This window comes from Anabas testudineus, chromosome 23 (genome assembly GCF_900324465.2).
Source record: "Anabas testudineus chromosome 23, fAnaTes1.2, whole genome shotgun sequence".
Classification (NCBI taxonomy): domain Eukaryota; kingdom Metazoa; phylum Chordata; class Actinopteri; order Anabantiformes; family Anabantidae; genus Anabas; species Anabas testudineus.
The window spans coordinates 11,227,643-11,254,829 of record NC_046631.1 but is presented as its reverse complement, the minus strand read 5'-3'; the positions used below and the strand labels follow the sequence as shown (position 1 = coordinate 11,254,829).

At 38.8% G+C, this 27,187-nt stretch overlaps 3 protein-coding genes across 5 annotated transcripts; 2 read left to right on the top strand and 1 right to left on the bottom strand.

Moving 5' to 3' along the window:
• The first annotated feature begins 194 nt into the window (after nt 1-194).
• On the top strand, nt 195-6,430 carry LOC113163960 (peroxisomal succinyl-coenzyme A thioesterase-like). Its single transcript, XM_026363037.1, has 12 exons — nt 195-354; nt 1,690-1,779; nt 2,520-2,725; nt 3,272-3,371; nt 3,529-3,713; nt 4,269-4,432; nt 4,778-4,897; nt 5,027-5,109; nt 5,195-5,288; nt 5,707-5,787; nt 5,872-6,013; nt 6,279-6,430. The coding sequence occupies exons 2-12, from the start codon at nt 1,691-1,693 to the stop codon at nt 6,395-6,397; spliced, it is 1,383 nt and encodes a 460-aa protein (XP_026218822.1). The 5' UTR covers nt 195-354; nt 1,690; the 3' UTR covers nt 6,398-6,430.
• Nucleotides 6,431-6,446: 16 nt separating this feature from the next.
• Nucleotides 6,447-14,660, bottom strand: c23h12orf56 (chromosome 23 C12orf56 homolog). 2 transcript variants are annotated; one of them, XM_026363036.1, is made up of 14 exons: nt 14,295-14,660; nt 12,493-12,688; nt 12,232-12,247; nt 10,869-11,082; nt 10,503-10,658; nt 10,149-10,237; nt 9,497-9,641; nt 9,148-9,242; nt 8,591-8,680; nt 8,330-8,417; nt 8,179-8,253; nt 7,804-7,881; nt 7,544-7,725; nt 6,451-7,141 (listed from the first exon to the last, which is right to left on the bottom strand). In XM_026363036.1, the coding sequence occupies exons 1-14, from the start codon at nt 14,544-14,546 to the stop codon at nt 7,030-7,032; spliced, it is 1,788 nt and encodes a 595-aa protein (XP_026218821.1). In that variant the 5' UTR covers nt 14,547-14,660; the 3' UTR covers nt 6,451-7,029. The 2 variants fall into 2 exon arrangements, with proteins under 2 accessions (XP_026218820.1, XP_026218821.1); XM_026363035.1 differs by having other exon boundaries at nt 6,447-7,141; nt 7,544-7,881.
• Nucleotides 14,661-16,921: 2,261 nt separating this feature from the next.
• Nucleotides 16,922-27,183, top strand: LOC113163963 (CD9 antigen-like). Of its 2 annotated transcripts, none has more exons than XM_026363039.1 (8): nt 16,922-17,159; nt 23,009-23,111; nt 24,377-24,474; nt 24,601-24,675; nt 24,757-24,858; nt 25,592-25,681; nt 25,927-26,010; nt 26,622-27,183. In XM_026363039.1, exons 1-8 carry the CDS (start codon nt 17,091-17,093, stop codon nt 26,685-26,687), a joined length of 687 nt encoding a protein of 228 aa, XP_026218824.1. In that variant the 5' UTR covers nt 16,922-17,090; the 3' UTR covers nt 26,688-27,183. The 2 variants fall into 2 exon arrangements, with proteins under 2 accessions (XP_026218824.1, XP_026218825.1); XM_026363040.1 differs by lacking the exon at nt 16,922-17,159 and adding an exon at nt 19,800-19,992.
• Nucleotides 27,184-27,187: the final 4 nt, after the last annotated feature.

The following is a 27,187-nucleotide window of genomic DNA, read 5'->3' as shown; positions in this document are numbered from 1 at the left end:
CAACCTTCTGTTCTCTCACCAAAGTATAAAAACAAACTTTGTCTTTTGATCAAGCTGTCTGGGTCTCTCAGGAACTATCATCTGGGTGTAAGATCCTGCGGGAAACCCCTGCAAACCCACATCCCAGAAAGATAGTGACAAAAATCTACAGCAGACAAAAGGTTGTGAAACCTACCCGGGGGGTGTTCCTCAGGTATAAAAACCCTGACTTCCCTTTGTTCAGGGTCATTCTTCATTCTGACCATTTAGTGTGTTGACTGACCTTTCCTTGCAAAGAAATAAAACCTTGTTGGCCGGCAGAAGTCTCCATTTCCTTATTCACCAGCAGAGAAAATTTCCACAACACTCATAAAGGTAAAGGATTTTTGCTGCAATAGTTCACTAAAAATAACAATTAAAGGAATGTATAAACAGCACATCGCTGCACTTTGAGTTGTTAGTTAATGGATAATATGAAATGGATAGCCTACACCACAAAATGTTTACTGTCAAATTTACATTAACTTACTCGTAACAATTATCCAGTAGTTGCTGTAGTTCACTGCACCGTAAAACAAACTTACAGTAGGCGTTTGTTAGTAGTTTGCTGTAATAAATTTCAGTATTGTACTGTTTTATAATGGCCTATTGTATGTTGAAGTACAGTATTATACTGATATTGAAATTTTACAGTGTAACAGTGTGTACTACTGTATTTATTTCAACATTACTAAAATGTTTCCCTTGTATAAATTCAATATTGTGTCGACTTTTATGTAAATTATATTCACATCAACACACTGGAAAGATGATTAGTGATTATGAAAGAGGCTGTTCATCGGAAAAACTATTATGTACTATAACTAAACTATAATCCTTTGCCTATTTGAAGTTTTGCCTTTATGTTTCCTGATAATTTATTATGAATGCCTGTATCATCTAAATAACCACACAAGAATGTGCAGATGTATTATGTCTCATGGAGCGATACTCAATCATTCTAATGAGTTCTCCATATGAGCAACATCGTGAGTTCAGCCCGAGGCGCCTGCAAACACACTGCACAGCTGCAATCATCAATAAGATGCTATATGGAAATGTTTAATAAAATAATAAGTTCTGTGCAGAAAAAGTGCACCTTAGGAAAAACAAAAAGATTTAGATTTATAAGCAACAGATAAAATGCAGAGATGGATCATTGAATTATTTAAAAGCAGAAACATAGAAACTAATAAAAAGCAATATACTGTAGGTAGACCTGTAGTAATCCCAATCAAAGAAGATAAATACTGTTAAACATCAAAGGAAACACAACAGAGTACCAACATGCAAAGAACCCAGAGAATGGCTGTAAATATAAAGACCAATATTCACAGTCATTTGGAACTACTTTCTAAACAATGTGAAAACATCTGTCACTGAGGTCTGTGGTCTATTATGTTCCAAGCTTCTGAGAACCACAGCAGGACATGTATAATTTCAATCACTGACAAACAGAAAGAGGTGACAACTATGGATAACAGCGTCCTCTTGTGGTTAAATGGTGCAACCACAGTACAAACGCTTTATATAAGGAAAAACAGAAAAACACACCGGCATAATGAAAAAGCAGAGGAAAGGGCAGATTAAAACCATCAAAACAAAGTGAAAGCCTGCTCTACTGCCTGTATTAAAGTTTAGGTTTTTACTTCTGTGTCTTTATCTCCTAAGCATGAAGGGTCTGATTAGATGTTTTGGCTCCATCAAGGGAGTGCGTCTGTCTTGGTGCTTTACTGCAAGAAAGATGCAATGTGGTCAAAGGTAATGTAGTTTATACACATCACTTCTTTTTATTCTAGTTAAGTACTGTGGAAGAATTAGTTGCATGTTTTGCAAGTTGCATTTACACACTAATGCAGTGGTAGATCTAGACCTGGCCTAGTGCCATCTAATGTGGTCTGGATGCAGACGAAAATGGGTCATGAACCTGTTGACCATTACTTTGTGTTTAAGTACATAATATACAGTAGTACTATTATTTTATATTATAAAATAAAATACCCATTATGCTTTTTTACTGTATTTGTTTGTTTTAATGCTATAACTATTATTTATTTGCATCTATCATTTAATAATTTTTTTGCTTCCTGGTAGCTTGATAATATGTTAAATTGATAATTTAGTGAGAAGTGAAATTTACATTTGAGCTTGTGCTTAAAAAAACAAGGTGAAGAGGTACAGTACACAGAAACACATGGTTCCCTCAATGTTTAAAAGAAAGAGGGAATGGAGCAAACTGGCACTAGTAGATTAAACCTTGACCTGAACATCCACTTTGCACAGGAGCCAAGAAATGTATTGATTTATAAGAACAATTGGCAACTTTGGCAAAAACACAAGTACTTCTCAAACTTACACCATTGTTGGGATCATGTTACGTTTGGATTTCATCCAGTATGGACAATCGTTACCAGTCAGACCAACAGGGACTTTTAAATCAATCCACTGTAATAACTGACGACAATATTGTCATTCTTACTCTTGTTTGAATTTGCCACCAGGCGATTATCTATCAAGTCCAACACTGTCCCTCCTATTCTCTCCGTTGCCCCCATTCGGGGACTGGTGGATGAGAAGTTCAAGGTGTTGGTGGAGAATCTGCCTCCAGCATTTCCAATAACTATCTACTCCCTACACCAATCTGAAGACCAGAACTACTGGGAGGCCTATGGACACTACATGAGTGACCACAGAGGAATAGTTTGTGGTGGGTTGTAAATCCATGTAGCGCTCATATTTCATTTTCATTGGCAATAGATGACATGTTGTGCCGAAAGGTCATTGTCTGCCAGAAACTGCACAGCCTGTAAAATGCTTTAAATCAGTCCACGGTCGGAACTGTGTTGTATTTAAACCTGTATGTCATGAATCGAGGACTACACATTATTATAGACCTTGTGTTTGCAAAGGTTCCTAAAGCCTATATGTGCCTGATAATGTGCCAAAGTCTGCTTGAAACTACTCTACTGGAGTGAACTACATATGAAATAAGAGTATTCTAATGAGTCAGTGACTTATCTGCTCCGTGTTCTGCAGTACACCTTAACAAACATAAAGATAAAATAATGTGTTGTCTTTGAACAGCCTGAGTCCTAAATTTATGACATAAATGGGCAATAAATGTCCAACAAAACTCAGTCAGTCTACCTAAATCTGTAATACTCTTGTTCAGAATTGGTGCAGTAAATGCATTTTGCACAGTGCTCCAGTAAAATAACTAATAATTGTATTTTATATATGTTTCTTTTTTTAGTTTCAGAAGATATGAGTTTTGGGGGAACATATAGAGGCAAAGAACCCATGGGTTTGTTATGGAGTATGCGCCCTCTTCCAGGCAGTCGCAAAGGCCTCAGGTAATGCAGTCTGCAGCTTCACCAAATCAAAGAACTTGTAGATTGAAGCAAGTTGTTTGCAAGTTAATTCATCTTTAACTAATGCTAGCTAGGATAGAAGGCCGCTTTAGTATACAGACCTTGAGGAATCCCTGATGTCCTTTTCTTTTCACGTCAGGTTAAGAAAGATAGATGTTGAAATCCCCATGCTGGTCAACATCTCTGTGTACAGTGGACATGAAGGTTTCAGGGAACAGGTTCCTCTGGCGTCGGCGCTTACAGAGAGATGGCACAAGGCTCCAGGGGTACGGAGAATCGATCTTACAGAGAAAGGAGTGCAAGGAACCCTGTTAATACCTCCAGGTACACCTACTTCTGTAAATGTCTATGTTTTGCTGTAACCTAGACGTTGTGTGGTGATCTAAAAGGTCAGAGAAACACATCTTTACTTTGATAATTTCTTAATGACAAATTGATTTGTTAGTGTTAGGAAGAATTATATTTACATACACCATATGACGCACTCTATTGAAAACATAGACTATGAAAAAAAGTATGGGACTAAGAATGCACCCTGGGGGCACACCACATAATTGGAGAATGAATAAAAAACAAACTAAGACTGGATCCTTGAATGCCGCAGCCCCCTTTACAGCAAAAATAAGAATGCTGTTGTCTCCGGTATAAAATACAGCATTAGCAGAGCTAAAAGCACCAGAATAGTCCTTAGGGTAGTTAATAAAAGATCATTAAAAACATTCAAAAGTACAGATGTGCTTTACAATCGTCCTGAGATAGTTTGTCACTGAGGAAAGTCTGAACCAACTTTTGATAAAACAACTAACAACAAAACAGCATGGCAGGGTTTGGCTTCTTTACAGGAGACTGCACCATTGAGTATTTAAAATGATCTCTCAGGTCCAGGACCCTTCCCCGGAGTATTAGATATATGGGGTGCTGGTGGAGGGCTGTTGGAGTACCGTGCTGCTTTGCTGGCATCTCATGGCTACGCTGCTCTTGCGCTTGAGAATTTAACCCTTACTGATCTGCAGACAGAAGACCCCAAGTTGAACTATTTTGAGGTTTGTGTTATTTTATTATTTCTAGAGTTTAATACCTCTGTTGGCTTTTGGAACTTGCAGGTACCCCCAAACATATTCTTCAAAAGTTATTCTTTGTGACATGAGAGTGTAGGTACACACACTATGTTACTCTGCTACATTTTAACCTGTTAAACTGTCCAGTCTCCTCCGGCTGTCACTGGGTTTCAACTCTGCCATATAGGATTTTGGCAATGTTACAGGTGGCTAAAGGTTGTCTTCTCCAGGACCTAGGTCAGGGCCACATTTTCCTCTGTCTAATTGGGTTGATTTAATCTAATTGGGTTTACCTAAATTCTTTATTTTCCGGTATCTCCCTCCACACAGAAGGCATTTGATGTCCTCAAGAACCATCCTCAAGTGATACCTGACAGAGTTGGAGTTTTAGGTCTTTCCCTTGGCTCAATTGTGATCTTTTATCTGATGGCTGAGAGCCCAACCTTCAAAGTAGGAAGCACCCTGAAATTATCTTAACTATCTTGCAAGATTTTGTTAGAAAGAAACATTTTGAAAAAAACGTGATGCCTGATGGTGGAGAACTGATGTCCCATGATGTTTCACTGCATAATGTTCCAGCCTTGCTGCTGTGTTAGTGTCAGCGGCAGCCACTCTTACTCACGTGACAAGACCCTCAAGGGAATCTATAAAGAACTGGCCAGGTAAGTTTCGAGCTTTGTAGTAACAAGAACATAGTACATTAAGTTTTAGAATTAAAGTGATGCAAACACTAATGTGTGATGACAGCAAATTCCACAAGTTACGTTTGGATGAGAACAACTATCAAGTATGGCGAGATGTGGGTCTAGAAATTCTCAAAGACCCCACAAATAAAGTGGATGTAAGTACATGCTGCATTAGTTAAACACAATGATTGTGCTGCATTTATTTGATCTTTCATAAAAGCTTGACATCTATAATCAAGTCACAGTCAACCAAATCCCATATTACTGTGTAAATGATGTGCATTAGATTGGGTGAATTACATCTTTTATATATGCTAGCTGCATGGTTTTACAGATGCCAGTGTTGCTTTAATTCATATTGAAATATCTAACCTATTAGATGGATTACCACAACACTTGGTACAGTCATCCTACAACTTCACGTAGTGTACGAGGTCAACATTTTTTACTTAGTACTATAGTTTATGATCCAATACCTTCCCATCATCTTTAGTTGAACTTTAAAAGCAGCTGCTGGTTGTGTTTTAGGCTGCTCAGCTATTGTTTGAATTCTAAAGTTGTTTCTTGCACCAGGTGGGAAAAATTGAGTGTCCATTGCTGTTGATCAATGCCATTGACGATCAGAACTGGCCGACAACAGAGTTTGCTAAGCATGTGAGTATGCACACAGACATGCTGCAAAATATCCTTTCCACAAAATTCAATTTGCTCTATTATCATTTGACCTTTAACCTTCAGATGGCCCAGATGATACGTGCAGCAGGAAAGGAGCACCTACTGACCATAGTGGACTACCCTGATAGTGGACATCTGATCGAACCTCCCTTCTCACCTCATTTCAGAGCTACTAAATTTATAGTAAACAGCTCAACAGAAAAAGGTAATTTGTACCAGGTTATAAACAGGCAGAGCTTTTCTTCTTGTCATTTCATCTCATCTATTAACATAGATGGAGTAACTAGTAGCACAAGACAAACCATGTCGCAAAAGTTAGAGAACCTGACCACCTTTGGTGTCAGATTATTTTACCTTATTTCTGCTTAAATCCTTTAACTGCATTAAGTTTAGGTTTGGATATCTGCACCGTTATTACAAACACACTATTTTGTGGAATAATGTTTGAAATATAACAATGTGTGTTGCAGCGATATTGTTGTGGGGAGGACAACCTAAACCCCATTCAGATGCTCAAGAGGACTCCTGGAGGAAGATTTTGAGTTTTTTGAAACAGCATTTGTACGGCAGTCCCCACAAAATGTTGTGAATGACATTGTGAGTGCACACTGCTATCAAAACCACATCTGGAAAACAGTATTGTGTGACAAGGTCATGATTTAGTATCTTGTATCCTGTATTGACAGTAGACTGTACTAGTTGCAAGTTCTGTTTCAGCTTAGACCTTAAGTAACAAACAGTTGTGGGTCATTTGGTATAGCAGCCATCTCCATGGGCATCAACAAAGAAATTGAAAATGTAAAAGATTCCTTTACTGGTCAAATTGTGTCTCTTTTTCATAATTTTGTAAGTGTAGTCATAATCGAGTCAGGTAACATTTAACTCAAAAAGCATCTTTGTTAACAAGATAACTTAAACATCAGTTTATTTAGACTGGACCTGAGGAGTCTCACTAAAATGTAAACACCAGACAGACAAGTACATTTACCATTTCAATCTATCAAGAGAACCTTGAGGCTTACTGGACCAAAACCTCACAATATATTAGCAATATGTGCAACAGCTCCACAGATTTCTAACTTACAGTGTGATGACAACTGGATACATTTTACAGAAGTCACTCAGACTTTGGTGAAGGCACACACTTTCCTTATACACAAGTCCTTATGTTTTCAGTGTGGGTGAAATATTAAACATTTAAAAGCATGTGTTTGTGTGCAATCATTTGTGCAGTATAAGACTCAGAATATGCTCGACCAGTCGTAGAGTCGGTTTGCTGATCGGATAGTGAGGCGGCAGCTTCTCCTGACCACATGACGGCTTCACAAAGTATCTAGAGGAAGGAAACAGTTGGTGATCGCAGCCCTCATGCCCAACTGAGATCGTAAACATAGTCACCTTAATTTAATGGTGACTGTCTAAATACTTTTGTAAATGAGAGATGTCAGTTTTTGACTTTTTGTTGCGTTAAAAGCTCTGAAGACACCATCTTTATAACAGTAGAACAAGCATGTAGGTTTTTTAAACATTGATGGCTTATTATATTTTAGAGAAATCAGTGGTACATCTTTGACTTTCGTGTATGCTAATACAGTATATGAGGGGCACAGAGAACTTGACAAACCCATTGTTGGTATTTGCTGATCTCTGACTGGACAAGCACTTTGGATGAGCGATTTAGCAAATGGTAAAATTTGTTATATTTATTTATGAGTGTTAGTTCATCACAACAAACCTGAACTCCTCTTTGAAGTGTGACTCAAGATGCTGAGCCAGCTGGCTGTTGTTTTGCAGACAGGCCAGCAGGAGGCGACAGCGCTGAAACAGTAAAACAGACTGAAGGGGACCCAGAACAGACTCCTGTTGATCTGACAGAACCAACACCAGCTGCTGTGCCTGGTAACCAATGAAGGCCAACTGCAGCAAGAACAGATTCAAATTAGAGCCTAACAGGTAGAGAATAAATAGAATCTTCAGCCTGCTATGATTTTTTACCAGATGAGGATGAGGCTGGAGAACTTGGAGGATCCAGCCAACAGACAAGATGTTCTCAGCAGAGAAACATCTGCTGGTCTAAAACACACAGACAGTCAAAGAGATGTTTTCTACAGGTCTGAAGACGATGGCTGCCATTTACACCCACTATGATTTCCCTATGCCATTTAGAGAATTTGATTATTTTATTAAATCTCTATTATCACAGTCTGGATCTCATTATACCTTTTTTCATACTGAATGGACACATAAGAACACTTTCACAGAAAAAAAATATCCAATATGTTAAGACTTCAAAGTTTTGGTAACATGTGTAATTTCCTAATCACAGGGTCATTGAGATATTTCCAATACTGACACGGGCCAAGAACTCACCTCATAGCCTACAAGCAGCAGCTCAAAGAGCAAAGAGCAGGCACCATCCAGATACTCAGAGAGCAAGGCCTGAAGCTGACAAACAGAACTATAAAAATATGTCAGACAACTGATTAAAAAGTATTTTTTAAACTCAGTGGCAGCAGCTTACCTCAGAGGCAAACTGAGATCCTCCAGTGTCTGTTCTTATTTGGGGATTACATACCAAGGCAAGCAGTATTCTGGAGGCAAGGGCACCTCTGCAGGGAAGAAAGAAAGAAAAAGAAAGTAAAAGAAAATATTCTGTTCTTAGTTAAGAGTCTGTTGTTGGTGGTCCAAGAACAAGATCCAAGAAATTAAACAAGGATTTAAAAAAAAACATAGCAGAAAAAAGGCCTCAGACATGCAGACTGAGGACAGACAGGATGATTACTTTTTGGCAGAAAGCTGGTTGATTCTGGCCGCTTCATCCTCTGTCTCTCTAAACATGACAGCAAGTGTCTGGACAATGACGGTGCTCAATCTGGAAACAAACAGCAGTACAGTGTTCAAAACTAACAACTCATTAATGATTACAATATGAAATATAATGTTTGTTACTTCAACTAATCTACACCAATAGATACATTATAGGCCTCCATCCCCCTATATTAGATTCAGACTATGTTGTGTTACTTCACCATCATGTTTTGTAGATTCAGCGGATCATTCACTGTAGGTTCATCACTACGTCAATACAGATCTTCTAAAGATACTGACTCTAGTCACTTTAAAGAGCAATTTAACACATCATCTTTGCAAATTAAGAAATGCCATTAAGAGCCTGACACATTCCACAATTGATGCAGCATTAAGTTACTCTGAAGTTGTGTTAAAGTGATACTGTGAATATGTTACGAAACAATTAAAACCTCTGACTGTACTGACGAGGTTTAAAAGATTTCTCTCTCATACTCACACACACACACACACACACACACTGAAGCTTACAATAGTTGATCTGCTGTGTAGACTCCATTTAGAGTCTGAAAGCTGTGAAGAGATTCCTCCAGAGTCTGAACCAGAAAAATGCACACTTCATTGGACTGAAACACAAAGACATAACAGAAAAAGTGAATCAGCGACAGGAGAGCTGGGCAGACGATAGTGGACTAATGTTTAGCCTGATGACACTACCAACTTAAGTTGCACAATACATTTTAAATATAACTTCAACTTATTTTCATATTATTTCTTATATATGGCATATGACATTTATTTACAGATTAAGTATAAAAAAACAAAAACAAACAAAAAAACATAAATAAAGAAGTGTATGTTTTAAGTGTGAACTGCTCACCCTCCAGAAGAGTCTTCGTAGAGTGACACTGTGGTGAGCAGCAGTTCTCAGCTCCTGCAGCAGTAGGTACACATTCTCCACACTGATCCCCTCCTGCAGCAGCTCAGAGCTCAGCTGACCAAACAGGTGAGCCATCCTCTCCCAGCTACACACACACACGGTAACGTATCTCTGACTGCATCAACAATCCAGCCATGTTGTGCAATGTACAACCCTTAATAGGTTTTACAATAAGTACAAGTGAGCAATTCACTGAAATGCTGATGGAGTCAGAATGCAGCTTGCATTGTACAAAGCTCTTTCATCAGTGTATACACACAAATCACTGCAAAACATAGACTATAGCCAATGTAGTTCAAGGTATATAATTGCAGTAGTTTTTGTTCCCAGTCTTTAGTGATATCAATACAGATAATTTTAAACTAATTCAATAAGATTTGGATCTGGATACTGATTCAGTAAAATGCTTTTAAACACATTATAACAGCATACCACAGCTAAAAGCAGAGGTATGCTGAACATAAACAGCAATAAACTCAAAACTGGTTCTGGCAACTCTGAGCAAAATGTATATTATTCAGATTTTGTAGTGTGTAGCTGTAATTGTAGTGTGTGTTCTGTGCTTATTAAGTGTTACAGTAGAATCTGCTACCTGATGGCAGGACACTGCTTTCCAGGAGAGGAATCAGATGAAGCACTGTGCCTCTTTCTATAGAGAGGGTCTAACAACAGAGTGGATCTCTGCACGCACGCGCACACACACACACACACACACACACACACACACACACACACACACACACACACACACACACACACACACACACACACACACACACAGTTGTGTTCATGTAAATGTTATAGCAAAATACATACTGTATCTGTTCAGATTTTCCAAATTGACTTTTTTTTTTTTTTTTAAATAAGATTAATTTTCAACTTAACTTTAAGGTTTTCTTTTTCCACTAGCTTATGTGTATATCTTTGAATTGTCATTATTACTTACAATTATAAAGCTGTTCCACAAGCTCTGAAGATGCAGGTAAAGTCTGGATGTGTGTGATACAGCGTAAAGATGCAGCTCAACCTCCCTCTCCTCTTCGTTCTTCACACAGTCTCTCCGCAACAAACGAGACACAACTGAACCAATTCTCCTTAGTACCTGGAAAGTCAAATCACATCACAAGTCTTTTATGCAATTTTGTGCGTTTGTGAAATTATTTAAGTTTTTTTATTTAATTTCCTTTTAGCAGGACTCAGGAGCCAACAGTTAACTGTTTCATGCTGACTTTAGTTTTAGTAACATCCTATATCATTCATAAAAAAGATCATTAATAAAATTGCCATTTTGTCACAACCCACGTGTCCATACCTGACCACCCTGGAGGGTCTTCAGGCTGGGATCTGAAGGTGATATAGGCAAAGTGGATGAGCTGGTGGTGGAGTAGAGGTAGGGTGCTGTGAAGGAAGGCTGGGTGGGAGGGTGTGGGACCCTGAGGAGACCCAGAGTCTCTGAGTTGGGACAGGAAGCAGAGCGCATGGGCTTTACTATATGGACCTCCTCATTCCTCCATTCACTGTTGTTCCTGAAAGGGAGGGAAAGGTGGGAAACAAAGAAAGAAGGAACACAATAAGGAAGTTTCTTGCTTGCAACTAGATCCAACAAAAACTGGCCTAAACTGACAATGATTCTGCTAGCAAGTATGATATGTGTATCCAAAGCTTTGCACTGCTACACAAACATGACCAGAAATAGCATGTGCAGAGTACTACACCGCCTTCACACCCAAGACCCACTGCCTCACCAAGCACAGATAAGGCAGGGTCCTTAGAGATGCTGACAGTGCTGCTCTGTAATTTCAACAATGATTTAATGACTTTAAGTTGTTTTCGTGTCCCCAAAGAGCATTCATTACATTTGAAGGGGGGTGTTTAATGGCCTCCCAGGGGTGAGTCACACTTGAGCAGTGAGACAGATGAGCACGAGACATCACTTACACTTTCTGCTGTTTTCTGGTTCCCTTCTCTAAGAGGCCATCTTAACATACTTTAAAATCATCTGTGGCCACTCTAAAGATAAAGTTTCCATTACGCTTTAATGCTGGCCAATACTTGTAGGTGAAACTTATCTCTCTTGAATAAATAAATCATGAGCTACCTGAGACACTGAAGCAGTCATTATACTGTGAGACTGCTTTCACACACAGTTGTTTCACAGTTAAAATTTGATTTTAATTAATGTTTTTTGCGTTTCTCTGCACATCCTTCCAACCACCACCCCATAAATTCATATGTGTACTCTTACGCTCCTAAAAGTAAACTCTCCAACTATCCTCCCTCTGGCTGTTTTAAACTTGCAGACAATGTCTATAAAGGTTTTACAGCTTAAAGAGTTTATCCGTCTCCTTGACTCCCACATAAATTCTTTCAGCAGTGTCTGGACAGGCAAGAGAAGAAGAATGCTAAAATAAGCCTCTTTTGTCTAGAACAGGATTTGTCTAGTGAAGGTCAGTGACTATACCTAGTTGTTAACTACTTACTTACCAGAGCAGGTAAGTAAGATTTAAATCCATCATGTAGCCCTCTTTCCAGTGATAATTACAGATTGAACTACCCGTTTTTTTTTTCTTTATAAAATAACTGATCCATCATCCTCCTATCGTTTCACAGAATATGTGGATACACATACGGATATGGATATCATGGATATCAGACTAATGCCATGTAATGCTCACCTCTGTGCAGGATATCCTGTGGGGGAGATAAAGACACAGGATGGTTAAAGTTACCGGAACAGAAACAGAGAAGAGTTAGTATTTATTAAAGTCGGATACTTTTATGTATATGTAAATTTTATTTTCACTTTGCTGTTAGATGCTTTGTTATTAAATAAATACATACTTTACCCAGGAATTATCTAATATATTTATTCCAGTGTGTAGGATAACTACTATTGTACAGCTGAGCGTCTAAAAAACAAACATGCTCAGTTTTACCTTCTAAGGTGTCTGATATCGACGGGCAGTGGCTGGTTTTGCGAGAGGACACAGTTGAAGAAGACAGGCCGCCTTTGTTGCCTCTGCTCAACCGATCTTGTGCCTTCCCAGTAGGCTTTTCTGTAACACAGGTGATTCTTATGTGCTGGCAGTGTTCCCGGTCTTTTCCACTGAGAAAATCTGGGAGGTCATTGACCTGAAGAGAGAAAAACAGCTAGATGAGGGACTGTAAGTCACAAAGCTAGGATGATGAAATCTGTGAATGGATTAACATTACAGGTGGAAGTAGAGAATGACTTAGAAATGACACAAAAGAAAGATGATGCAGAAAATGCCCAATACACATTTAAGCTTGGTTAAATATCAGTATAGGATTTAAATTATAGTTGAAGCAGTTGGTTCACAGAACAACAACAGCTGATAACTGCGGCTGGGGTAAAGATTTTACACACATAAAGTCTCCGTTTTTTAACTTTGCTATATTTAACCAGTCATTGTTTGCAGCTCTAAAAAAAACCTTATAGACAATGTTGGGAAACGTGTCAAAAATCCAGAGAAAAGCTTGAATCCTTGACTCCATATGGAAATTACAAAAGACCTGCTAAAGCCAAGATGGCCTGGCACTCTGAGGAAGAGGTTAAACCTTTAGCCTCTGACATAACAAGATGAGTGGGGATTAGAGGCTTATACTGCCATACAAACTAGCTCCTCTTCTGGATACTGCATGCTGAGATATTTCAGCAAGCCTCAGTGACTTTATATTTGAGTGCGTTTGTTGCACTTACATTAACATAAGGAATATATTTAGTAATAATTAGTTGTGGAATCACCACCTATTCCGGATGTGGGGTTAAGACTACCAGCCAATAATTGCTGCATGATGTACTATTTCAATATCATTATTATTCATTTAAGTTAATAAATAAATACTATCTGATCTTGAGGGCTATAATAAAGAAGAATAATTAAATCATTGAAGAATAATCAGATGCTAATAAGAGACCACTTTTAAATAATGTTCTGGAGAAGTGGTGTATTCTTTTAATTAGTTCAGCCAGTAATTGAAGGTGTGAATTGAAACCTGTACGTCAGAGTAAGTGATCTGTAATCTGAAGAGTTAAACATGGATCAAACAGCACAAGCTTCTTAGTTAATAAGCACACAACATATGTAGTAATTGAATTTGCTTTGGTGTTTAGACATCAAATTACAGGTACTTTTGATTATAATTAAACTGCTTTTTTATTTTCTGGACTAATTGTACACTAAGCTACTTAAAATCTATTTCTATTCTACAACAATAAGGAAGTCATCTTCTTTGTCTTACATTACAGTAATAGCCCAATTATATAAGATATATACTGTATATTGTAGTAGGTTGTACTTGAGTGGGTTTTGAACTGCGTGTTAATATAAATCAAACAATTAAACAAATGACAAAACTGAACCAACAGGTTACTCAAAAATAAAAATAAGTTGCATTCCTAGTGTTAAATACTGTAAGATAGAGAAACAACTCCTTTATCCACCTCTACGCATTTAGAATTTAGAAACATACTTAGCTGCATAACTAGCTAGTCTGCTAATATTTCCGGTTATTTAGTAACTGGTTAGTTGATAAAATGTCAGAAGAATCATCAAAAACAACAAACATGTAAGAAAATTGACGTTACAAATGATAAATCGACGATAAATCACGGCGTGTGGCTTCGATTAATCGGTTAATCGATGTTGACATCGTCGGTTAGTCGACCGGCCGTTTTTAAAAACGACCGTTACTCAACTCTCAACTTTGAACTCACCAGCTCGATGTCGCGCACGCGCCTGAAGCTAACGGCCGCGGTGAGCGTGCGCGGCGTGTGCTCCGTCAGGTACACGCACTCGTCGCTCAGCACCGCGTGCATGTACACCTTGTTGACGGTGTCCGAGACCACCACGCACGGCTCGTAGGTTCGGATCCGCTCGTACACCGCCCGGTCCGTGTTGCGCTTCAAGAACGAGTCCAGCTTGACGTTGCGACGGTAGAGGAGAGTTCGGGAGCCGGTCCGAGCCATGACGACCGGGACGGCGGTAAGCAACAAGTCGGGGGTGTTCGCCCGCACTGTCGCTTTCCATTCGTTAAACTTAACGTAAAGAGAAACGAACCAAGCACCGGACAGGTGCGTCTCCGGTCCCGTTCCTCCAGAGTGAACAGGTGTACCGCACGTGATGAACCCTATTGGCTGCTGAACACTGTTCTCTGATTGGCTACGTGCCCACTGATCATTTCCTTATAAATAAGTTAATTTAAGTTTTCTTCCCCAGACATAACAAACTCGTTATTTAGAGATGAAACTACTTTAATTTGAGTTCGATAATTCATGTAATCATTTAAAAGATATCTAAAAAAAACGCACTTGTTCTATCTTTTCAAAGGCAGAGCTTGTAGAAGTAGAACAAACAGGCACTTTTTACTCCCAGTACATTGATCTGACAGCTTTATTTAGTTTGATTAATTAAAGGAAGCTTTTTTCTTGTTTTCCTTCCTTTCCTTGTGCTATATAAATAAAATTTTAATTAATTTCACAAAGGTTTTATATTTTATAAATAAAATAGCCTTTTAAAATCAAAATAAACCGATAACCTTGCACAAATAAGTTGGTGCAGGTTTCAATATTATTACTACATTATACCCGTTAAAGGCAAATAAAGTAATTATAATAAAGTACTGTTGGTAAAATTTAGAGGTATCTATATTTATTGAATATTTCCATTTTCTGCTTTATACATTTAATATTTTACTCTACTGCATTTCAGAGGCGCATATCAAACCTTTTCTCCACTACACTTTACTTTTCAGATTCAGATGAGTAATACAAAAAATACAAAATAAGCAGTTAAAAACAGTCAGTAGCATGTAAAATAATGCCAGTTATAATACTGTGTTAAAAATAAAACCTCAAAAAAGTAAAAGTAACTTCTCTGCCGTAGTAGCCTTAAATAGGTGTCTTGCACCTAAATAATAGTCATTTAATCTTAATGATACAGTATACGTGTGTATCATTGCTTCTTCATTTCGCCGCTTCTAAAACATTAAATGCATAAATCATTGTGTTACTCTGGAGAAATGTGGAAAACATTGCAGCATGCCCACTCTCTTGGTTCTCCTCCTCTGTATCATCTTCTGTACAACACACAGCTTAGAAGGGGAGCTTGTCACACACAAACACAAACTATGAAGGAGATGAAGGCAGTACTGTCTGAGGAGAGGAACACACTCAGTCTGTTATGCAGAAGACTGAGGCACTAAAGAGATATCATCACCAATACTCCAAACTATCCTCGTTTTAATAAAAAATAGCATTAACAGAAAGAGATTTTAGGCAGATTTACAAATGTAATAGTTATTTATGTTGCTTACAATTCAATTTAACAAGTAAAATAAACTTGAGATGAGGACTGGTTGAAATTTCTGTCAAAGCCATTCATGGGCAGTGGGTTCAGTACTGGATAGTTCAAGTTAATTTAGGGTTTACATTTTCATTCTGAGGATCCAATGATACAAGATGATATAATTCTCAAGGACTTCAATACACCTTGATGTCAACGTGTACAGCATTTTGAAAAACTCTTAAAAAAGAAGTATTTGTTTCAGCAACCAACTTCTCAATAGTATAAACAAACAAGCGAAACATGAAACCACAAAATAAATAGTATGACTCCTTTTACCTAGTACACAAATTCCCTACATCATCACAGGGTCTGGTTTTGGTTAAATTTCTCAGCAAGTGTCTAAATTACAGGTTATGAATCCCACGGCTGTGCTTCTGGTCAGCTGGGTTGCACTGTAGACCGGTCACTACCATTCTGTGGGCAGCTGCAAACAAAAGTCGGGTGCTGACCACTGACACTGCGGCCTTTGTTCTACAGAAGAAGAAGAAGAAAGCAGTCACATATCGCTCACAGAGAGAGAGATTATAGCCTGATGCCACACAAACAAACTGTTGGTAGTTGGTGGTGACCGTTTTGGCATTTGATGACATGATAATGAGGTTTAAAGTTCAAATTTGACAATGTGGCTTTGCTATCGAATTTGTGATTTAAAAAGCTGGAAAAGGCACTAAACGCTGTGTAAAGGACGGTGAGCCCAGTATAAAAACACATATGTTGAATCTAATAAAAACTGACAGTAAATGCCCTTGGTCCTGATTCATAGTGCATGCATCACCAGGCTTGGACACAGGGAATTGCCTGCTTTGCTTTAATTCCTCAGCTGGTTTCCATCTGTCATTCTTTCACACCAATAGCCGTTCATTTGTTTTAAACATTTATCTTTGTCCACTGCTGAAAAAGGGACAAAGGAATCAAAGACAAGAAAAAGAAACAAACAAGTAAGAAAAAGAGACAGCGAGGGAGACAAACATCTCTTTATGTGGGTCTCTTTCTGTAGGTGTTTATCGTGCAGCTGATCAAGCCGAGCTCCTACGGATCTGACCGAGGAGAGACGAACAGCTAGAGGACACAGAACAACAAGAAACGGCCAACAACAACGCACAAATTCACAAAGGCTCATATCTAGAGATATTTCTAGTTCAAGTTTGTTAAAGGCCATAGCAGGGATGGCGGCTCTAACCAGCTGGGAGCTGTGCGTCAAGTACTCGATCTTCATCTTTAATTTCATCTTCTGGGTAAGTGCCAACATTTTTACAATATATTTTTGAGGTGACAAACTTTAACACATACAGATCATGTAGGCTATGTGTAGACAGAGCCAAATCCTGTTGGAATGATGTTTAAGTATGGTTATTTAACTCCTTTCATTAATCTCAAGATAGTGTGTGTGATATTGGTTATTGTTTTATTAATCATGAAGGAACAAGAATTAAAGTTTGCATCTAATGAAATTAGTGGAATTCGATCCATTTAACATACGCCGAATTGTAAGGCACTCTTTGTTTTTATTTCTGAGCGATATTTGTTGCTCAGTGCGCTTTGTCTGTAAGCATTTGAAATTTAAATATTTGTAAACAAGAGCATGGAGTTCGGATCCAATCCAGACTGCACCGACGTCGACTACCAATTATCCTGGAACTACACGCGGCAATTACTCAGTGATATACAACCATTTCAAACTGGAATGTTTTGGCACGTCAGTGTATTTGTGCAACCAGATTGGGAAACATATGACAGAACTGAAGAAAAGTTAATTAATCATGCCTGTTGAATACTGTGTAATCCTCCACAGTGGTTCAAAGTAACTGATTTCACAAAGTACTGTGCAGTAATTCAAAATACTTCCACCTATACCATTTGCAACATTAAAGAAATATAATGCATCAACAGTAATACAAGCCAACATGGTTTTCTTTTACATTATTCTGCATTACTCATTCTTCATACTTTTTTTTGAGCTAAAGGAATTTTATACTTTTTTTAAAAGGACATTTTCAATGTGGAATGTTTAAAACAGAGAATTCAAACAGATGTGTAGACCATTTGTGTGTTGACCGCACTCCACCCAGTCCCATAGCCAGTGCCTGTCCGATTAGATCAACCTCTCCACAAAAAAGTAGCATATCACATAGCCTACAAGAAATGGTGTGCACCTTTGCAGGAAATATCTGGCTGCAAGCTAGGCAATGGACCATGTAGGTGAAGCCAACCTGTTCATGTGCTGCAGCTTGTTGGCTGATCAGGCCAGCAGAGGCGGGGTTAGTGTCAAGAAGGGAAATAAACAAAGTTACACCCATGAATCCATAGCAACAAGGGATGGAAACAGAGGGACCGACCATGATATGGCATCCAATCATTTCATAAAGGTTATAGTTAGTGTCGGGTTCAAAACCCACAAGTAACTGAATCATCAGAGGGGAATCACAAGAGGGCAAAGAATAAAGATTTGTTTGTAGAACTGCATAATGGAGCAGGGAGTGTCTCACACCACTGCCAGCTAGTATCACATGTTGTAGCTTTAAATGACAACATGGGGGGATCCGAGCTTGAAGGAATAAAACTGCTCCCAGTAAGGGGCGAGAGGGGAATTCTTTTTTTTATATCTGTATATATCACATAGTTAAGATTTAGTTTTCCGTTTTAGGACACTAAAAATATTAATATTAGGAAATTATTAGCCATTGAATGAGGCAACTGGTGCAATGTTGTGGGGACGAATGATGATGCCCACTAGATGTCACCCTGTGAGTTTAGGTGTATTGGCTAGGTGTGATAGCTAATGAATCACTAACAAGGTGTATAAAGCACTAAACTTCACCTATGTTGTAAATATAGGCAGTTGTTTTGAAATCAACAGTGTATTGATGTGTGTGTGATACGTCACACCTCTATTAAAGGACAGTGGGAGACTTTCTGCTGGCTTTGCTTGGTTTAGTGTAAATAAGTAAATCTGCTATAATGAAGGATCAACTTAATAGCAGTTTACTGAGATCTCTGTCTACATTTCATGCATTTTCTTACCTGCTGCTACGTGCAATTGTCCCATTTTGAGGTAGAAGGAATAGGAATAACGAAAGACACAAAGAAAGAAACAAAGCTTTTGTAGTTTGGAGACAATGCTGGTATTGTTAGTTTAACTGGGTCTAGTGGGAGTGTAGAGCAGCGGGCTCGAGTTACCTGAGCAAACACTGAAAGCCAGTCCCTGGAGGTGTGCATGGACACCTGTGAAGCCTCATTTCTCCTCATCCGTGCCATTTTCTGCTTCTTGTTTTGTTCTAATTACCCCGAGCGAAGCTGAATGTTTTTACAGACCCATTCCTTATTCATTAAACTGTCCTCATATACTGTGATTTTCTCTCTCTGGTATCTGTCAGTCTTTTGTTGCTTTCCCAGTCCTGTGAGGATCAAGACATTAGAAATCCAAACTGTAATACCTGAAAAATTAGATTGATATTATCGAACCTTTAGGCAACGTCCTTTTTGTTTTTCATGGACCAATGCCAAATACTCACTCTTCACTCCACCTAAATTCCTGAAATGGGTTTTCACCCGTTTCACTTTTAATAATTTGTTTGTGTTTTTGAATATTTATCCGACTTTTTCTGAAAGATTATATAAACAATTTGCCAGTTTTATCATATCATATTTAATAATAATAATAATCATCATAATTAGACTAGAGCTTAGTCAAAGAAATTCAAGCACAGGGGGTGTTTGGCTTTTGGTTAGTACCAGTTATGGTGTTATTTTGCAGGATGATCAATACAGACCCTCATCTTTCCTGGCTTCCTTTCACCTGCTCGTTGATTGTGTTCACCTGTCCCTGACCGCGCTGACCCCTTTTACTCCTCCTCCCGTCTGGTCACCAACCACGGGTTAATTATAACCCAGGTAAAGCTCACAAGGGTGTGTTTCACAGCTTTGCTTGGAGCTAGTTTTTACTGCGCAAGGCACCGATCCAACACAGGGTTCTTTTCACTATTTTCCTTGCGCCACGTCGACCCGAGAACCATGGGGGCTGTTCAGTGCGTCAAGTACTTGGTGTTCGTGTTCAACTTTCTCTTCTGGGTACGTACACGCTTTTGCGCACTTGTTGTTTGATCGGTAGAAGTAGTGTTTAGGTGTTAAGGTTAGGTAGGGTTGATTTCAGTGATTTCACAACCTGAGATGGGTGTGGGGGCTGAAAACTTGCTTCAGTCCTTCACATTATCTGTGGCTTCTGTTTGGTGCTGTGCGTTTGGATTGTGGCACAGTTAGAGAGACCCCTGACCGAACCGAGTGTTTTCCTGCAGCTGGTTTACGGACACCTGCTTCCATCCGACCTGTTTTTCCGGTCAGGACTTTGTTCAGCTTCCCCCCCTGCTGTGCTCGAAGCCACTTTCTCGGTCATTTTTTCTGGTTCACTTACTTTGCGCACACGTTTCGCACAGTACCGACACCGAGAGAAGGGTTCCACTGTTGGTCCCATTGGACCTGAATCCAGAAAAGAAGGGAGAAAATAAAAGTGCGTGTTGTTTTCTTACACAACACTATGGAGTCTGTTAACTGGCACTGCAGAAAGGTCCAGCTGCATGTTTTGCTCATGCTGAAGCTGGAGTCAAAGCTAATACTATAGAAAATATTAATATTAAAAAAGTCTCAACCATATCCATCATTCTGTGTGCAGTACAGAAGAGCACTACTCAACTAAAGCATTTCACACAGTTCTTACTGTGCTCCTAATTCCTACTGTCAGCTGTTATTACTATAATTATCAGCAACTGTTTAGTCTGTGACTTCAGTATGCAAAGATCAGACACAGGTGAAGCAGCCCTCACATCCACAAACATCAGATTAGAGGTTAAAGTTTCTGACTTTGTTTAGACTTATTATTGCAGGAAAATCAGCCGTAGATACTCCATCGTTTCTCCCAACTCAACCCTGCAGCTTGTCTTCAAGGATTATTAAGAAAAACAGTAAGACAAACGACACATGGATCTCATTTGTATTGCAATGTGCTCTGCCATGTCGAGATAAGTGTTGCTAGGAAGTGTGTATCTTTAAATATGTAAGACACAAATTCAGGTGGTAATCCGAGGAAGACCACGTGGGTGAAGTTTTGAGTTTTCACACAGACTTGTTGTTTTTTTAAACATTTTTTGGTCATTAGGTATTGTAACCTCTTTGTGACTGGCTACAGGATTTGCCTGCAGAACGGCTCATGTGTTTATCTAATCAACATTTCTTCTGAATGTTTCATTGACTCTGACTCCTGACTAACTAAACTTTATCATACATTGTCGTCATGCTGCAGCAGAGTTTGAGCCACAAAGGTTGGGTGTTGATTAGTTCCCTTCTGACCTTGGATTTATACATGTTGTTTTAGAACTATGTCTTTTTTCACTCTCACTGTCTTTACTACTACTACTACTACTACTACTACTACTACTACTACTACTACTACTACTCTGCTCTCACCTTTGCAGCTATACACATACATCACTATGTTCAATGTTCTGCTGCTGACCGGTTGTTTGAGTGCTCTCAAGCTATTCCATGCCTTTTCTAAAAACAGTTTGCACATAAAAGAAGTGATGAAAACTTAAGGCAGAAAACTGTGGTCTTTAAGTTACTGTGCTGGTAATTATAGTGGTGAAGGTTTTTGTGACCACGTTTTATATTAGAGGCTCTACACCGACTTTTGACTCACGCAGTGATTTTAAAACACATGAGGTTGAGCGACCCAGAATTGAGAAATCCCAATTTACCAATCCAAAATAAATCCCCATAACCTCATAAGTCAACATATATAAATCATTATACCAGGGGTGGGCAATTCCTGTCTTTTCCTTGTACTGCTAAAACTGAAATGAAAAATCAAAACCAACCCTTTTTAATGTTCTTTTCAATTATATAAAAAAAAAAGGGGGGGCAAAGTGCCAGATTTACTCATGCTGTTATTTCCTTTAGTGACCAAACCCCTGACGGCATCGGAGAGAATTGTGTATATGACACTACCTCACTGACTGTTCCTCACCTATGGCCTAGCCAAGCTTCTAACTTCTGTTTTCTCTTGTTTTTGGCAGCAATTACATTTTGCTTTTTGTTCATATCACTTATTGATCACAAAAGGGGAAAATACTCTAAATACGCTAATGAAGTTTATTGCGCAGATACATTGCAATTTCATTGAATCTCACTGCATGTTACAAACTTAATTTATGACTCTGACAGCATCATTTGTGTTTAACAATTCAGCCTTTTTTATTTCAGTTTTTCACTTTTAGCAGTTTGAGTTTTTAGGACAGCCAGTAGTAACCTGAAGTCTATGTTTGTGTCTACTGACTCACGGTCACCAGATTGTAACAGGACAGAGAATGAGCATGTTTGGACACAAAGCTGCCTGTTTGTCAAACTTCTCCTGCTTCACAACAACACATACGTCAGGATTGCACTGTGTATTAATGGAGAAATCATTTGGGAGGCAACAGGGAGTTGTCGTATTTAGTGGTTTGTGGGGACTTAAGTCATTTGTTGCCGTAACTACAGTGAAAACTACATTGAACACGTCAGGTAACACAAACGGAGACATGACTATTTTTGTCCACCCTCATGCTTATTTTGCAATGAATAACTCTTTATTCAGTGCTCTTACCCAAGTCAGGTAAGCTTATTTTAGGAGTAGTCAAGGAAAATGTTGGACATGACAGAAACACTATATAAACTTTAAAATCTAAACATTAAACAAAGGCCCACATTGATGGAACTAAAATTTAAATCCTGCAAAAGCAGTTTGTTGTTGTTGCTGCTGTTCTCAGTGGGTTGAGTACTCTGAGTGTGTGTGTGTGTGGGGGGGGGGGGTGACTGGCAGTGCATTCTAGTATTATCTTTTGGTCAAGATGTTTTCCACTCCTTGCACAGTGAAATTGAAACACCTTCACTGTTGAACTTGGATGGATAGCTATGATATGTGGTCCTACTGCATGCTCATTCAAGTTCCTGAGTGGTTCAGAAAAAAGAAACCTACATTCTTGTGTGTTTTGATCTAAAGCTGTGCCAAAGTGCTGAACCTTCCACTAACAATAAGGGATTCTTTTTGATGTAGTTGGCAGGGACTGGAGTGCTGGCTGTTGGACTCTGGCTGCGTTTTGACTCAAGGACAGCAGGCCTGTTGGAAGGCGGGGAGTCACCTACGGTCTTTGTCACTGGTAAGATTGCAAACACATTAAAATACCTCCTTTCAAAAGTAATACACAGGGGTGGGGAAACAATTTCTAAAAACGGTTTGAGTGGTTGCAGTGAAACTTCAACTGTGTGCGAAGGAGGCTTTTCAGTCCTTTTTGTATAACTTTGGTCCATGTGATGTCAATAATTTAATGTAGTTAATAAATGATTGAGGGTCTTTTCAGTGGTGGTTTAATCTATCTTGGACTGATGTGACAATGAAAGGTTGTAAAACTAGTTGATCAGCAGTAATAGAAAACTGCAGAGAGTTTAAATAAAAAGGATCTAAGTGGGTGTCCAAAATCTAAATGAATGTAATTTCTTTTTTGTCTTCATCTGGTTAAAAGTGAAGCAAGTTACTCTGTGGTATAGGTGTAGCTGGATGTAAACATGTTTTATCCATTTAAAAGCAATATTAAAGCCAGGAAGTGCTGCTTCCTCTCTGGGGGCTAATTCAAATACACCAAGAACAATATAGAGCAAAAGGCAGGTCGTGGACAGAACCTGTGTTAGACAGTTTCCTACAATATAAAGTCATAATCGAGGCCAATATTAGCAGGCTTTGAAGTTACAAGTGATCTGATCAGAGCACCAAGCAGCAGGTTGGACTCAGGCTTGCTTAGGCCAATGAGGCCACTCCACAGCGAGGCCGCCAGTCACACAGCTGCAGCTTTTGTCCTTCACAACAGAGGTCTCTTTGTTTCCTGACTTCCCTTTTTTTCAGGAGCTATCATAGACACGCACACCTATTAGAATTGCCAGCTCTTGTGTGTAGTTGGCGAATGTCCCTGAAACGTGGGGTTATATTGACACATCAGTGTGGTTATATTGAAACATCAGTGTGGTTATATTGAAACATCAGTGTGGTTATATTGTGAAATCCTATGTTCATATTCTAAATCTGCCCCTGTGGGTTATTAATGATTCATCTTTCCCAGCTGCCCTTCTCATCTCATCCCCTGTGCCATAAAACTGATTATGAAACTGAAACTAACTGCATGAGCATGAGATTTGCATGCATGATATCAAATGAATTCGAAAAGGGGGGGGGTGATGATTTACAGACAACTTGGGCTTTTTATTTACACTTTATTTGATAAACAGCTTGTTAATTAATATAAAATATATTTTGCAGCCAACTTTTAAGTTGAATTCTGACCAGCGTGATGTGTATTAAAGTCTGTATTATTAAGTCTGTGTTTAAAGGATCAAATATCTAGACTAACACCACAATAAATATTTGTCGTAGGTGTGTACATCCTGATTGCAGCAGGGGCTCTGATGATGGTAGTTGGTTTCCTGGGGTGCTGCGGTGCCATTAAAGAATCCCCGTGCATGCTTGGACTGGTATTTATTATTATTATTATTATTTAGTTTGACTGAAACTAAAAGCAAACACACAACTAGGTCATCTGATAATATTAGTAATAGTAAAGGTAATGGTACCACAAACTCTCTTATGTTTTTATTTAGTTCTTCTTCTTCTTGCTCATCATCTTCGCTGTGGAGGTGGCTGCTGGAATCTGGGGCTTCTCCAACAGAGACAGGGTAAACACATGTACATTCATTTAGTGGCAGCAGTCATCAGGGGTTCAGAGTTTCAATACATTTGTTCTTTTTCTTTTCCAGGTGGTGGAGGACTTAACAGAATTTTATAAGCAGACTTATACAAACTACAAAGACACCAAACAGGAAGCCCTGAAGGAGACCCTGCGTCTGATCCACTTTGGAGTGAGAACCCACCCCACAGCATGCAGAAAACACATAAATGCACAGTAACATTCCTGATGCTGGCACATTAATTAAGAAGTGCTGTGACATGTGGATCTGGTTTGCAACACACACAAACCTGTTTCGGCTGGTGTGTGTGTGTGTGTGATGTGCTCTGCTGGTCATTGTTCAGCTCAGTGAGTAAAGCAGAACTCAGACAGATGTCTCATTGTTAAAAAATGGTTGACTGGTTGTGAATATAAAGGAGAAAGTTATTTTGGACCTCAACTTGGAAGTTGGCCTCAGAATGAAACTCTCATGCTCTCAGATGAGTCAGGAGTCGGGGTCCTACTTTCTCATGACATTTAAGTCATGGCTTATGTCATGGCTTAAGTAATGACGTTATTGTTCGATGGTATATAATTAGAAATATCGGACTGTGCAGCAGGGGCGGATCTACAGGGGCCAAGAAGTCCAGTTGCCCACCCTACTAATTTAAAAGCCTGTTTAACATCATATCAACTTAACTTACAATTTCCCAACATTGTCGTGCACTTGTCTGACCTGTTAAGCCTCCAGTGTTTAGTGTCAACTGTAGGAATATTTTTGATTAGTCGGTCGAGGGCAGTGTGTGTGTGTGTGTGTGTGTGTGTGTGTGTGTGTGTGTGTGTGTGTGTTGTAAACAGGCCATATATGAGGGAAAGCCCGTACAGAACCAGTAAGCTGTAAAATGACCTTTGTTTCCTCTTCACAGCTGGATTGCTGTGGTCCGACAGGAACAGTGATTGACGCTGCCAAAGAAACCTGCCCTAAGAAGACTGGAATGGAGACTATTGTCACCACGGTAATGCAGCATTCAGTGTTTAAGCTGTAAATGTTATTTTATTTTTTTATTGTCAACAGTAATGAGCTGCAACAGATACAGTTTAAGATCATATAAAAACACAGAAAAGCAGCAAATGATCTAATGATCTTAATGATTTAATGCACTCAAACCAGAGGAAAATGTCCATTGCTGTAACTGTGGCTGATAATTCTGTTTTTATGGACTAATACTAAAACGGTGTCCTTCCTGTCCTCTTCTGTCAGAGCTGCCCGGCTGCCATCTACGAAATGTTCAACAACAAAGTCCACATCATCGGGGGGGTCGGCATCGGTATAGGAGTCATCACTGTAAGTACCACACTGATGTACATCGTGGTAACTAAATAAACAGTTGGACGAGGTAGAGTAGATTGATACCACTGATGTCTGCATGGTAAATATGAAGCTACAGCAAGCAGCTGGTTGACTTAGAATCAACTTTGGACATTCAGATAGGTGGATTTTGTTGATGCAGTTATTAAATGAATGGCTCATTCCTGTCAACGGACTGATTTAGTGATAATTTAAACTCTATTTTATACATTTGTGACACTATTTGGAAGATCTGTCAACATATACAGTAAAACACTTTTACCAAATAGCAAAGGAATGAGAAAATGGTGTAACATAAAATGTTTCCCCATTTAAAATGCAGAGATTTATGGTCTAAACCTCACCAGAGATTATCCTTTTATAGTTCCCATAGCTTCTACTTCAACAGCCTTGTCTTAAAAATATGAGGTCTTTCTATAAACGGCACTTTAGAGAAGATGAAATCACACAAACATTTGACCACTGTCCATGATGTCGCATAGCTGAGATAAGTATTGGTTGTGAAACCGCTCATCCACTTACATGAATAGACTGTTTTCTGTTTTTGTGACCAACTCCATCATCCTATGTCCTCCATCTCTCTCCAGATCTTTGGCATGATCTTCAGCATGATGCTCTGCTGTGCCATTAAGAGGTCCAGGGACTATGTCTAAACTGCCACAACAACACTGAAAACCATTCCTTAACTCCCACATTCCCACTTTAAACCTGCTGCTTTAGAGTTCATATCAGTTTAATAATAATTTGTGTCTTATTTTACCACCTGCCTCCATACTGGATGGTCACGTTCACCCTTGAGAGTGTGGAGTGATTCTGTTTTTGTTTTTCCTGTTGATATGTACTGAATTAAACAATATTTGTCGTAACACATTCCATTCTACAGGAAAGCCATTTATGACTCTGCTGCCCTATAAGGGATCCTGATTGGGATAATATCGGCTTTAGTTCAGTGGATGATTTGTGTCAAGTTTGCCTGTGATACACTGAAATCTAAATGGCTTTTTGCAGGTAACACAATTTTACTGCCTTGTTTTATTTTGAAGGTTAAACATTTTTTATATATATATAAAAACAGAGTTTTATGCACATATTTTGATGTAAACAGTTTGAAATATGTTAAAAATGCCAAATAAATTTACTAATAAATGATGTT

What these genes read in the sequence shown, in the direction of transcription:
- c23h12orf56 (XM_026363035.1), bottom strand. Translation starts at nt 14,546, where the DNA reads ATGGCTCGGACCGGCTCCCGAACTCTCCTCTACCGTCGCAACGTCAAG. An exon ending in TGTGGAACAGCTTTATAATT is followed by an intron (nt 10,238 to 10,502) that starts GTAAGTAATAAT and finishes GCGTGCGTGCAG; the next exon opens with AGATCCACTCTGTTGTTAGA. An exon ending in TACGAAGACTCTTCTGGAGG is followed by an intron (nt 9,243 to 9,496) that starts GTGAGCAGTTCA and finishes TTTGTGTTTCAG; the next exon opens with TCCAATGAAGTGTGCATTTT.
- LOC113163960 (XM_026363037.1), top strand. Translation starts at nt 1,691, where the DNA reads ATGAAGGGTCTGATTAGATGTTTTGGCTCCATCAAGGGAGTGCGTCTG. An exon ending in CTGAGAGCCCAACCTTCAAA is followed by an intron (nt 4,898 to 5,026) that starts GTAGGAAGCACC and finishes ATAATGTTCCAG; the next exon opens with CCTTGCTGCTGTGTTAGTGT. An exon ending in ACCCCACAAATAAAGTGGAT is followed by an intron (nt 5,289 to 5,706) that starts GTAAGTACATGC and finishes TTCTTGCACCAG; the next exon opens with GTGGGAAAAATTGAGTGTCC.
- LOC113163963 (XM_026363039.1), top strand. Translation starts at nt 17,091, where the DNA reads ATGGCGGCTCTAACCAGCTGGGAGCTGTGCGTCAAGTACTCGATCTTC. An exon ending in ACCTACGGTCTTTGTCACTG is followed by an intron (nt 23,112 to 24,376) that starts GTAAGATTGCAA and finishes TATTTGTCGTAG; the next exon opens with GTGTGTACATCCTGATTGCA. An exon ending in TGCGTCTGATCCACTTTGGA is followed by an intron (nt 24,859 to 25,591) that starts GTGAGAACCCAC and finishes TCCTCTTCACAG; the next exon opens with CTGGATTGCTGTGGTCCGAC.